Here is a 14,089-nt window from a genome sequence, read left to right on the forward strand (position 1 = left end):
ACAAGGACCTGAGTCTTTGTGCTGTGATGAGAGAGGGGCAGACTCATGGCAGGGTCTTCACGCAGCAAAACTTGGAAGAAGAAAGAAGCAAGGAAATGAAATGCAAAGCCCATTCAACACCATGGCCATGGTTTTAGCTTTCTATTGCTGTGACAAAGAACAATGATGAAGGCACTTAGCTTGGTGCTCACTCTTCAGGGAACTGGAACACGTGATCATCATGCCCAAGAGTATGGCAGCAGCAAGCAAGCATGAACTTACATCCTGGGACACAACCGTCAAGCACAGAGAGCTAACTGGAAATGGTGCTGGTTCATGGAACCTCAAAGTCCATTCCCAGCAACACTCATTCTCCAACAAGGTCCCACCTCTTAATCCATCTCAAAAAAGGTTCCCCAATTGGAGATCAAATAGTTAAACATGTGAGCAGGGGATGGAGGACACTCTCATACAAACCACATTCTACCTCACAGGTTCTTAGCTATATCATAATGCAAAATTTATTCAGTTCAACGTTTACAGTCTTAAGATATTTTAAAAGTCCAAAGTCTCACCTGAGCTCCAAGGCAATATTAATTGCAATGCACTGTAAAATTCACATCAAAAAGCAAATTAAATACTACCAAAGTACAATGGCACAAAATATACATTACCACACCAAAAGGAAGGAATCAGGGCAGAGTAAGGAAATACTGGACTGAAACCCAGTAGAGCAAATGCTAAACTCTGTAACTCCATCTCTGACATCAAAGAGCTTAGATGGTCCCATCCTTCCAACTTTGCTGAATGTTCTCCCAGGCAGACATCCCACAGTTCTGACATCTCCAACATCCTTGGGTCTGCAAGTCAATCCAGGCTTCACTTTCACAGCTTCACATAATGGACTCTCAGGACTGCTTTGAGGGGACACCTCTGACAACAATGCTGGATATAGCAGCTTTCCTTAACTGAGGAGGAAGATCCCACACCCATTTACTCCTCTCTCCTTCATGATCTAAAACCAGAACCACATGACTGAGGGTGTACCAAATTGGGTTTGCCTGCATGGAATGAAGCCTGGCTCCCTCTACTAATTACATATTTGCTGTTTAGGTAGAGAATATTCTTTAGGCTTTCTTCCCACAAGTTTCAGCACTGGCTGTGTGCAGTTTTGACCTGAAAGCATCACTCACTTTTTTTCATTATGTATCTTGACCCTCCTTATCAACTTCAGCATAGGCCTTGATTCCAACGTAAAACTTTTTCCTCCTTATCCCATCCTATGAATATTTTTGATCCCTCTTTTAAGGAGGAGTGAAGCATCTGCACTTTAGTTGTCCATCTTGAGTTTCACGTTGTCTGGGGACTGTATCTTGGGTAATTCAAGCTTTCCAACATAAAATTTCCTAATATTCTTCTCCTCCTCAAACTGTATATTTTACATTTCTGTTTGCCTTGCTTGCCCTTTTTCACTGATCTGTATAAGTTATTAGCAATAACTACTTAAGAGAGTCAATATTTTGAGAGTAAATATTAGCTTGTCTTAAAATCTCCTCGGCCAACAAAATCAGTCCAACATCCTTCTTACATCTTCATCCTATAAACAAAGAAGAAACTTTCATGGTAGACCACAGCTTTTGGTACTGTCACATTGCCAGCAGCCAAATTTTGTAAGGGACCTATTAAACCTATATCCCTGGTGTGGAGAACTCTTGGCGCTGCTTACAAAAATTTGGTAAGTACCTGTCGCTAGGCTCAAGGAAGAAGGCTCAGATAAGAATATTCACATTTGGGCTAATACAAAGCTCAAGGTAAATTCAGCTAGGAATGTGTGACATTCCTTTTATCTTGGTCATCCTGACAAGCCCCTAGAAACAATGACCAGGGGCTTTGTTTATTGCCTTCTTTGATCTCTTTGTTTATTAACTTGTTTGATTACTTTGTCTTTGATCTAAGAATTGACCCTATTCTCTGCAAGTGCCTAGAATAGTATAAAAGAAGTTGACTGGGAAAAAAATAAACCCACTTCAGCCTCAGCACTGGCTGGAGTCATGTTACAGTGTTGTCTGATTGTCTTTTTCTTTTCGATCCACACTGCCTCCCTTGAGACCTTGTTGACTGAGCTGGCTTTGTCAATGTGGGGTTTCTTTTTTCCCTTTGATTTAGCCTCAGACAGACTCTTAGGTAACAGGCAAAGGCAGCCACATTGCTCTCAGCACTATTGTCTTCTAAACTCCTATGAGGATGGCCCATTAAGCCCCATTTACAGAGTTTAACCACTTTCCTAGTCCAAGGTCCCATTATCTTCCATTCCTCCAAAAAAATAACAGACTCGGGTCTGTCACAGCAAGAACCCGCTCTCTGGTAGCAATTTCTGTCTTAGTTACTTTTCTATTGCTGGAAAAACACCATGATCAAAGTAAACTAGAAAGCTTTTAGTTTGAGGCTCACAGTTCCAGAGGGTTAGAGTCCATGGTTACCATGGTGATGGTGGGAAGCCATGAGGCATGAGCTGGCACTGGAGCAGTAGCTGAGCAATTATACCTTGATCTGTTAGTAGAAAGCAAACAGAACCAACTGAGTATTGGCTTTTGACACTTCAAAGTCCATGCCTTGTGATATACCTCCTCCAACAAGGCCAAACCTCCTAATCCTTCCCAAACAGTTTCGCCAACTGGAAGCCAAGTTTTTAAATACATGAGCCTGTGTGGGCCATTCTCATTGAAACCATCAGAGAGCCATGGATATAGATCAAAAGTAAAACTGGCATTCCAAATCAACCCAGGCATGGCCATGGTATAAACCTCTCACCATGGACAGTCTCTCAGTTCCATATGGAACACTAAAGTCCTCCAGACAGACAGCTGTGTTCACGCTTTATTAGAATTCCTCATCTGGCCATACCAAGAGGCAAAGCTTAAGGAAGGGCATGTGTTGAACACCTGCGATGCTCTGGCTTGATACCCAGCCCCCAAAATATACATGACCTAGATCCTCCATATATATCCCACATATATGTCATTCTCTAACTCAGGCTGTCATGTCTAGGAACACTCTCAATTTTTTACCCATTTATATAAGATAGGGAAGGGACAGAACGAAGGTAATGAAAGATAGAAGTTTTAAGGCTGCCTCCCTAGACAAAAGTTTAGAGCAGAAAAAAGAAACTGATTGGGCCCTGGAACTGCAATTACACCAGCTGGTTCAACAACTCTGTCCCAGGAACTAACTGACCATAAAGTTAGATTAAAATCTTACAGAACAATCTTGAGAAACAGGAAGCTTCTCCTTCTGATTTTTTCACTGATATTCTTGACATTCTCCAATAACACCCTCCCTACCCCCTTGGGTTGTAGTTTCTTCCTTTAAATACCTCTTCTCCCAGCCACTCGGGGTCAAACTCCTCTGCCCCTGTGTGGGATATGAGTCTTGACCCCAGTGCACTGGTTCCTATCAATAAACCTTGTGTTTTTACAGCAAGGATGGTCTTACGTGAGTTCTTGGGGGGTCACGTCATCCCGAGACTTGAGTGAGAGTCTCCCCGCTCCGGGGGTCTTTCAGTAATACCAAAAAGAAAATGTACCATCATCTTCCTTTGCTTGGTGCTACTGTTTTATGGAAAAGCCCAAGACAGCTAATAAGAGAAGAGAGATAAGCTAAGAAATTGAAATATATAGGCAGAAGAAAAGACTGGGGAGGGTAAGAAAAGAAGGATACTAACAACCAGCGCACTTCTCTTGATATATGTCCGCATCTCTAGCTATATGGCCACTGTTCCACCGGCATATTCTAGCAATGCTAGACTGGTCTGTCTCCATTTTAATGACCATCAAAATAAAAGGCATATTAAAAGTTCAATCATATTTGATGATGTTTGATATTTCTCTTCTGTTTTGGAAATTTCATTCTAAGCAACAATTCAGATAAAGATGGCTGTTTTTGTTGTTGTTGTTGTTGTTGTTGTTGTTGTTGTTCCTTGGTTTCTAATGATTAGAACATATCTTAACGTGATTAAATGGTTATGAGATCATAAAAAGAAAATTACTTCCACTGAAGTCCACCCAATCATCTTTTTCTCTCAACATACTGTGCACAAGCCAGGAATCATATGAAAAAGTCATCTCCACAGAGGCTTCCGGTCATGTATCCTGGAGTTCTCAGCACCGAGGACAGGGCCACCCACACTGCAGCAGAAGCCCACCCTCTTTCACTGCAAGCTGCTGTGGATTTAGCAGGAAAGCGGCATGATTTAGTGCACTTTTTCCAGGGATGTTTGTGAAGATGAGGCATTTCCAGGCACCACAGCTTCTGTGAGGCTGAATAGACCATGTGAGGCAGGATGCAGCCTCCTGTCTTGAAACTCTGCCTGTTACCCTCTTATGGGTGTTCTCTTATGGTGCTCTTTCTCCTCTGTATCTCTCCCTGTCTCCTCTTCTTCCCTCTCTCGTTTAGTGATGCACAGCATCCTGATTCTCCTTGTTCATGCCCCCTTTCTTTGGACTCCTAAGTTTTACTTCCCTCTCTGGACTTCTTCGATTTTTTTTTTTTAACTTTACTTTCTATGGACCTCTATGAGAAGGATTGAGTAAAATCTTCAAGTCAAAAAAAAAAAAAACCACTCTGAAGTATATTTTCATAGACACAAATACATGCTGTATGTGTGTGCGTCTGCACTTACACCGCTTCCTTCTCAAGAGATGCCACAATGCTCTACGCTAAAAATAAGCCTGTTTCCTGACAGATTAGTGTGACTGGGAAGTCGGCCATTCTCAAAGAAGGAGGAAACGTTTCCTTTAAACGCACATGGTGTAGGTTTCTCCCAGCACAGTTTACCTCCCAGCGTGACTTGGTGAATGAGGGTTAGACTTGATGTCTGGCCTTACTCGAAGGGTCAACACAAACCCAGGTTCCCTTTGACACCAGCGAGAGCCACAAACAATGATTTTGCCTCTGTCTTAGTAGACTACACCCTTGAACTCGACACTGAAACGTCGTATCAAGTCTACACCACACCTGAGAGTGTTCACCATGGCAATCGCCCTTAACAACCTCAGAGCCATGCTGGCGAGAGATCTGCCATGTGATTTCAGATACATCATAAATCTTTGACACACTGAGGTTATACATAACAGTTATTCTAGGTCAACAGAGTTGGAGGATTATCTATTGCAGAAGACACTGTTACTATTACATCTCAAAATAAGACACGATTATCCCAAGGCTTTATTTTCAATAGTTAAAGTAAATTTTCTAATTTTTCTCACTCCCACCAAACAAACCTCTACTTTTCTGAAGTCATTCCTTAGGCCATCCAATATGGACTCGCTGGAACACCTTATCACGACTGTAGCCTGAACAGTTGTTTTCTGTCCAAACTGAGAGCAGCACTCTTGAAAGTAAAATATTTTGTCCCCTATGCCTCTTCACACTTCCAACAAGTTTCTTATAAGAACAAATAGGTGAGAGAGGAGAATAGAGTTGGGATTTGTCCTATGAAAAGTAAGAGCTGAGGAGGATGTGGAAAAGTTCAAAATCCGTGACAGGTATCCTGAAGAGGATGACTTTAAACTGTTCCCTAGACAATCCAAAATAAGGACTGAAAAGGCTAAGCATGAGACTTTGAAGAATTAATGCTAAACCAAGGAATGCTGAGAGTTCAGGAAACAGTCTTCCCCAGAAACGAACACACCAATTGATTATGAAATATCAAATGATCAGTCCTGGAAATGTACACACAAATAATGTTATGCAGACTAAATCTATGTATTTATGAATACATATGTATATATATATATATACATATTATGCAACAATTTATGAAAAGAGCCATACAGTTCAAGGAGCTGAGAGTAGGGTAACATGGGAGGTTTTGGAGGGAGGAAATTATACAGTATAATCAATATAATCAATACAAATGAAAATAATATTTTAAAAATAAAATAATACTAGCAAAGCAATCAATCTAGAATTTAGTAAACTTGAGCTTCTTAATTTCAAGAAATGATGATATATTTTTAAAAAATCCTAAAGAAAACTTGGTTCTATTTCTTAAACATTTGTGTTTGGTCATGATGGGAAAATACAGCTTTAGAGGATATGATCCTTAGATATGGAAAGACAGAAACCTTGCAAACCTCTATGCACTGTGCTATAATCATCATTTTTTTTCCTATATGAGTGGTCCTGTTAGTCACAGCCAGGACCACACACGCTCGCTCATCAAGAGCTCTATCCCCTGCCCCTTCAAAACCATCAACACATAAGAGAGGTGCTGATTCATTCTTTCCCAGCTAAAATCCAGTCAAAATTTACTGGGCTGTCTCTCCTCCTTCTTCCTCCAGGTACATCTTGCTACAGTACCTAGTCGAGTCTTAAACTCCGGGACTCAAATGATTTTATCACCTTAGCATCCCTGTGGATGAGTGTCTCCACAGATGACTTTCATTGGCATTTAGAGAATCTATGTGGAACCCAAGGACAAAAAGAGCAAACAACCCCAGGGAACAATCCAGGACTTCCCAGGGCTTGCTTTCTGACTCTCTCACATACCCTCATACATCACAGTAATTTATTTGCATGTCAAGAAAGAATACTGCATGCCTGTGAAATCATCAGCAGACTCTACTTCCAGAACTTTCTCTTCCCCATACCTGGAAACATCCATATAAAGCAATGGCTAGACTAACCAAAGTTTGGCTGTTTCATGGAAAGTTCTATTTACTCTACAAAAACTAACTTTTAGAATGCAGACCATAAATGAGCATTGGGCATCATTCATCTGTGACTGTTCTATAGTTTTCCCTGGCCCCCAGCATTTAACTTTCACCTGAAAGCTAAGACAGTCTAACAACAGGAACTAAAGCACATTGAGACATTTTCCCTTTATAGAAAGGATATTTAGCCCCGGAGCTTCACTCTGAAAGATCTAAATACTCACCTGCAGCTGGGATATAGTTAATGGGTATCGGAATAATATCCAGGTAACTCCTTCACTGCAAGGTGGAATAGTAAGAGATCCTTCATAGACCCAGTAATCCCGCAGAAGAGGGTCTGCACAAATACATGGATATGTTACGAAAGTTGATGACTTAACACTTTAGCAGCAGTTTTCAAAATGGCAGTCAACTCACATACATTTCTCAAATGGAAGCCATTTTTAAGTTAGAGCCTCATATACAAATTCTCACACTACCACTTTTGAAAAAAATAATCAATGAAAACCGTAATTAATTCCCTTTACATTTACAGAGATTTCTATCAATGGCTCTATCATATGCCTTAATGTAGTTCAGAAACTATTACCCATTTTTCATAATAGCTAATTCATAGCTGACTTCTATTGAACTATGTGTCGAGTGTTCTTTGGAATAGTATATATCAATTCATTTAATCTTCTCAACAAATAAATGTGACATATTAGCCCCATTCCATTTTATATGGGAAAACTAAGTTATAGAGTGTTAGCAATTTATCCAAGATCACACAGCTACTAACTGGTGGAAGACTTGACCCTAAATAATGGTGGTGTTTTTAAACATTCTGTTGTAGCCATCTCTACATTGCTTCTTCAACAGCACATTACTAAAACCCTACTTCTGATCAGAGAAAATAGGTCACTTATTTGAACTCCTTAGCACTGCCTAAGAGAACTGGGGATTCAATAGAGACCAAGGTAAGTGTTCAATATGTGAGAAAAACTAGTTTGTGATAGAGCAGTTAAATGTGGAGAGAGGATACAATGTATCAACGTGATTGCTTTAGTTTGAAGCACTATGGAACAGCACATAATGTAAGCAGAGAAATGTGGAAAGCAAAACTATAACTCCACATTATATTCAGGATGTTTTATATATAATTATTACCCATGCATATGTACAATTAGAATATTTAAATGGTGATGCTGTAAGGGTGTAACCTTATAAAAGTAGACATGATGTTTATTTCATTCTAGCAATAAGGTGGTTGTCTTGGAAGTGTATCAGTTATTTGATGTTTGTGGGTTCTTTACACTGAGGTGGCCACTTTGCATTTTACAAATGATGTCACTGAGAAAGTTCTTTCTGGAATAAGGAAGCAGAGGCAAGGGTTTCCTAACATTCAAAGGCTTTCCTGCCTTATCAACAGTGATCTGAAATGGCACCTGGTCCAGAGAACAGAAATTCCAAAGACATTTTGTCAGCTAATTACAGATGCTTATGAACAATCAAGGAAACCGGGAAGGTTACACACAGTTAAAGTTCATTAATGGCTGTCAGATAAATGCTTACCTGGTAATAAAGTGTTAGGATTAAAGCATGGAATTGTTTTGGATTTTCCCTGGAAAAAGAAAACTTAATTCAGTCCACATTAATGTAAAGGTTATAGACATTTCGAATAAAAATTATTAAAACTAAAGGTCTCTACACTGAAGACTTTTCTGATGATCTTACCAGTTTCCAATATTAGTGAGTGGGCCACTCTTCTCAGTGGGGTGAAATAGACTGGATCCAGAAAAATATACCTTCTCTGCGTCTATAGCTGCTTGCTTTTGAATACAAACTTCATTTATAATGCCAGAATATGCAACTCGTGTCAACTGCCCCTCAGAAACATCTTTACTAAAATAGGTGCCAGAGGAAAAGCTATTAGAGGAAGTCTCATCCTCACTTCCTGGACTCCACCCTGGCTTCAGGAGGAGCCCTTTGGCTGCCTTCCAGAAGATGGGCTCTGAGGCCTTGGAGTCCCTCGCCCCCACCCCTGGTAAGATGTTTTCCTATACCTGAAGGCTTGGGTCATGCCATATTTAAGGTGAACTCCTGGGGATTTTCAACTCCACCCTTGGGACCTGTTACACCAATGTGAGCCAGTAGGCTTATCCTGGAAATATATAGATGCCTGGCTTGGCTCAGTGTTAGAGAAATAACAACAGGGCTTAAGAAGTCAGGGAAAATTGACTAAGCAATCCATGAAAAATGATCAGTCCCTGAAAATCTCTCTAGACACCAAGGATGTGAAAGTTCACACAGGTAACACATCATGCTGGGACAACTAGGGACCCCGAAGAAACACTAGGAAGCTTGGCTCCAGGTCCCCCTAGGCTTCAAGCCATGTTCCCTTCTCTGCCTTACCCTGTAATAAACCATAACTGTTAACTTTAGCAGTTTAGCCAGTCAGAGTCCCATATGTCCTTCTAGAGAGTTATCAAGCCTAGAGATGGCCACTGGGAATTCACGCAAAACCATTCTACATTCGTTTAAATAATGATTTACCTTGTATTGGATATCCTGAAGTATCTCAGTCACAGCCTTCAAGCCAACATGCTCCTTCCCTATCTGAAATACATAAAGCACAAACCACAAACACATTTTGGGGGCTTAGCTTTTGCCCAAAATAACTACAGGAAGCAAGGCTCCAGTCCACCTGAATGACCTTCCTGGGGACTAAATTACTTTTCTACTTATGCTCAGGCCAATAACTTAAGGTAACATGTTCCCAAGGCTTGAACAATATAATACCTGAGAATCTATCCAAATTCATGCTACTATAGATTTTTATCATTTACGGTGTCATAGGCAATATGCAAAACCATAAAGCTTCTATAGAAAAATAGCATAAGTGATTGTGAGTTAAAGGCATGCAATATGGGTCTAAACTCTTGCCCTCTTTAAAAGACAGACTCTCTCCAACTACCCTTGAAATGTGGTCTGTAAACCAAGCTGGCCTCAGACGTCCACCTGCCTCTGTCTCTGTCTCCTACATGCTAGAAGTAAATCACTGCATCACTATGCCCAGAGTTTTCACTTTTATTTATTTACCTATTTTGCCCTGTATTATTGCTTTTGATGGTTATACAGCATTGCCATAAAAATTTCATCAAAGTTGAAAATTTTCATTAACTCAGAAGTGCACATATTGTTTTAAATGTCAATATCACAATTAATTAATTAATTAATTAATTATCGCTGATCACTATTCAATAGCCTCCTCATTATTTCCAAAGCTTTCATTCATTCATATATATATGTATGTATGTATATATACATATACATGTATATATACATATATGTGTGTATATATGTACTTATTTATATATTTTATAATATATTTTATATTGTTTATAAAATATCTATTTCTACTTTATACGTTTGTGTGCGTGTGCAAATATTCAAAAAAACTGATACTTGAAATAAGTTTCCGAATCTTATGTCCTCGTCTTTGTAGATACCTAGTGACACCTGATTGCCGCTTTCAGCCTCCCTCCAGTGGCCCTGACAAGAACGAGGAAGAGCAGGGCTCAGGCATCACCTCAGACAGACAGGCACTGTCGTGCTAGGCTTTTGCTCTTTACAACTATGTCTGCAGAACGACCTGTAAGAAGCTAGAGTAGCTGTCAAGATTCTCACCTGTTTCTCCTAACGTTAACGGTGAAATGTGTGAGAGAAAGAGGAACTGAAGTAACTGAAGAATGGCCAGTCAGCTCAATGTAATCAAACCCTTCCCTGAGACGAGCTCTAAAACCAGACAATAAAATGTCTAGAGTTTAAGGAAGCGAGCCTCCAATGAAGTGCTTCCTTTTATAAGTTGCCCTTGGTCACCTCTTTACAGCAATAAAACAATAACTAAGACAATATCACTACATTTTATAGAAACAAATTCAAAGCGTAAAATAAACTTGTAAATATGTGCATGAAAGCAAAGCCAGCATCTCAACCAGGAGCCTTCCCTGATCTTCAGGAGAAACAGTGTCTCCTTAGTTTCATTTTAGGAGGAGGTAGCGCTTAGAGGCATGAACGTCTAACTGGGATCAATTTTCCCTTATGAATCTCCTGTCAGATCATAACCTCTGAGAAAAGTCCACATCAGAACATTGTAAAGCCAGACAACTTAGTGGTCCAGCGGTGAGGTCTCACACACGGCACTGACCAGCCCGCTTCTGTTTCTGACTCTACCACATTTAAGCTCTGTGATCTCAGACTGGTTACTTTACCCTCTATATCCTCCTTGCTGCCATTGTGAGATTTTCAGCACTAAGAGGCCACTCTTTCTGATCAAGCCTCCACACTCAACCAGCCCTCTCTTCTTCTGTTCTCTCCTTTCACTGTATTAGCAGCCAACATACTCAGTCCCCTTGATTCATCCTTTCTCATTAAACTGAATGACATCTTTCTACCACTCTCTAGTCTCCTGCCCCCTTTATCCTCCTAAATCACGTGCTCTCCAATTGATCATTGCAACAATCTATATCCTTCCTCCTACGCGGGTGGAGAACAATACCTCACATGCTGTCCCACCCAATCCATGACATCCTGCCTTAAGTGAGTTTGCCACACAGACTCTTTATTATCTCTGTCTCGGGGCTGTTTCAAAGACAAACCCTACACTCAGATTCCTCTTACTCTATAATACTGCACTGCATGTCTTGGAATAATGAAGGACCCCAAACTTGAGCTTCCCTAACACCTTGCCCTCTCCTCGACTAGGAAGGAGGTTGCTCTGTGAGCCCTTAACTCCAAGTAACCTAGGCAGACTTCCTCCACTCCACGCCCTCCCTTCTCCTTTAAGATGCCTCTGCATGAACTGTCCCCTCTCTTCTCCATATTTTTAAACTGTGTCTGTGCTAGATCTCAGATGTCAAACCCGCCATTGATTCTGCTCCTCCGGCCTTCTTTTCTTTGAGTCAAGCCTTTAGAAATCACTGTCACTGACCCCATTTCCTCCACTTCCTCCTCTGGGGCTCCACTGCTGTGGCCAGGGCACCAGCTTAGGATGTAGAGACTTTGTCCCCTTTCTCTTCTATTTCCCCTGACACTCATCAGCTATAACTGAGTCTTTCCTCAGAGCAAATGCATGGAGGTGAGAGTACCTGCATGTTCTGGGGCTTTCTGTGACCACAAGGCTTGCTCCTGGAAACACAGGACTGGTCCCAGAAGGCTAAGTTTACAACCCAGACCCCCCTTAGTCCTCAGACCATTATACATATGGAGCATCAGACAGTGGTAACAATAAACAACCATACCTAATAAAACTCCAAATCCACCAAGTACCAAGTCTGAAGATGAAGCTGTTCCCATCTCCACAAGCAGCATCTTGTTTATTTGTATTCCTGCATTTATTATCTTTATTCTTTCTTTTATTGGATTTTTTTTAGATTTTAAATGTTATCCCTTTCCTGAATGCAATGTCTTTCACTGCCTCAACTTTGCCAACTTCATACTCACTCACTGTTCCAGGTACAGAAAAAGGTGTTTCTACGTTATTTCTTCAATACACTGAAAATTAAAAATATCTTCTGTCAACAATTTGACGTTTCTTTCTACCTATATAATAGCTGCAAAACTAAAGGAATATTGAGCTTTGCCTATGTAAACATGAGGTAGAGTGTGTGGAGAGAATTTCAATTAAAAATGCAAGGATGTGTTTTAATTCTGTCCATGGGCTTCAGATGCTCTTCTTCTGCGAGCTGCTAAAATTCCCAAGGACTCTCACATCCAATCAGTCTTTGATCATACCATGAAGCCAAGGATGAAGTTTAAAACTCACCTTGGGATAACTTTGAAATCTCTACTTCACAGCACATGATTCCATTTTTATGTGTTTGCGAAACTGTGCTAAGGTTTCTGCCACCACAGAGCTCAACAACCACTTAGACTGGCTAAATCTGCCATGATTTCCACCAGTTTTCATTTTAGCATTGTTTTCTATAAAGCATTTCAAATCATCTTAGAGTGAAAATTATTAATAACCAAAAGACAAGGTGATTCACTACATGATTATATTATTGATTGATTTTTCTTAGATTTTGTACTAAGCCTGAGTCTAAAAAATTTTTTCTGAAATTCTTTTTCCTAAATAAAATGAAGTCTGACTTCAGGAGACATTTTCCAAGTTGTTTCTCCACAGGCCCCAGATACCACTCTGAAGGAAACATCGGATAAATAAATGAACTGTTTTATACAAGAAATACATCTCAACTCTTGGGAACTGACTGTCAAATTATCAGTGTTTGTATGTGTTAAATTTGACCTCTAAGCAATAAAATTGAGAGTTTAAGATATATTCCACAGAATGACTACAGGAAAACAGCTCTAAACAATGTCACCTCACAGCAGAAGATTTACCTGGACGAACAGTGCAATGATGACAATGCCGTGGGGTTTCCCAACCGCCTCATCGATGCTGCCAAACAGCGTGGAATTCCAGTGGATCAGGTGGAGCTGAGGGCACAAGACAGACCGGCCGCATCACTTAACACACTACTCAGAAAAGCAGGCAGTGTCTATCCTACCCGCAGAATCTACACAGTATTAAGAGTAAAAGAGGAGGGGGGGGTTGGGGATTTAGCTCAGTGGTAGAGCGCTTGCCTAGCAAGCTCAAGGCCCTGGGTTCGGTCCCCAGCTCTGAAAATAAGAAAAAAGAAAAAAAAAGAGTAAAAGGGGGGATCACAACCCTTTTCCATAAGCAGACTACTGCCCCAAGAGAAGCTGTCTCTAAGAGCCCTTCCTATTGCTGTGTCGCTCAATGTGACTCAGGGACGATTTCACAGTGGTTGAGCATCTTTCTTTAAATCTTGGCCCTGTGGGTTGCAACAGATCAAAACTACAGGTCTAAAGACAAACAGTATTCCTCCTTGGAAGGACTGAGGAAGGGTGTGTGGCTCAGTGGTGGACTGGTAGCACGCTTCAACCCTTGCACCAACGGAGTGGGGAGGACTTGGATTAGGACCCGCATCACTGTCCAACCATTTCCAGTAACAAATCTTAAACCACTCTCAAAATCTGGTAAACGATCTTCACCATCTGAGAATACCCAGAAACAGCAAACTGCTGGGTGTGGGAGGGGGCTTTTTTTTTTTTAAGAGCTATCATAAAGTAATGAAGGCAGACGCACATTTCTGGATACCTGTTCTTTTCTAATAAGAGACAAAAAGGGAGCGGATCCAGGTGAGGAGGAACCGGGAGGAATTGAGGGAGAGGAACCTATAATCGGGATACACTGTATGAGAAAAGAGTGCATTCTTGAAAAATTAAAAAATCAACTGACCACTAGAGGGAGGAAACAAAGTCAGTAATGGACTGAGGAACCGAGGCCAGGCTGCGCAACCACACTGGGGCTGTTAAGTGTCAAGTATTAA

General features: G+C 40.7%; 1 protein-coding gene across 3 annotated transcripts in view; it reads right to left on the bottom strand.

Annotated features, from left to right (window-relative positions):
- The window catches only part of Car8 (carbonic anhydrase 8), a 97,053-nt gene that overhangs the window by 35,785 nt on the left and 47,179 nt on the right, over positions 1 to 14,089 (bottom strand). For 2 of the 3 annotated variants that reach the window (XM_039109404.2, NM_001009662.1), the window contains 4 exons: positions 13,077 to 13,172; positions 9,228 to 9,290; positions 8,247 to 8,295; positions 6,917 to 7,029 (listed from right to left, as the gene is read on the bottom strand). In XM_039109404.2, coding sequence (XP_038965332.1) covers positions 6,917 to 7,029; positions 8,247 to 8,295; positions 9,228 to 9,290; positions 13,077 to 13,172 — 321 coding nt within the window. Of the gene's footprint in view, positions 1 to 6,916; positions 7,030 to 8,246; positions 8,296 to 9,227; positions 9,291 to 12,127; positions 12,228 to 13,076; positions 13,173 to 14,089 lie in introns of those variants that run through there. The other variant, XM_039109403.2, reaches the window with a different exon arrangement.

This window comes from Rattus norvegicus, chromosome 5 (assembly GCF_036323735.1).
Source record: "Rattus norvegicus strain BN/NHsdMcwi chromosome 5, GRCr8, whole genome shotgun sequence".
In the NCBI taxonomy this organism is placed as follows: domain Eukaryota; kingdom Metazoa; phylum Chordata; class Mammalia; order Rodentia; family Muridae; genus Rattus; species Rattus norvegicus.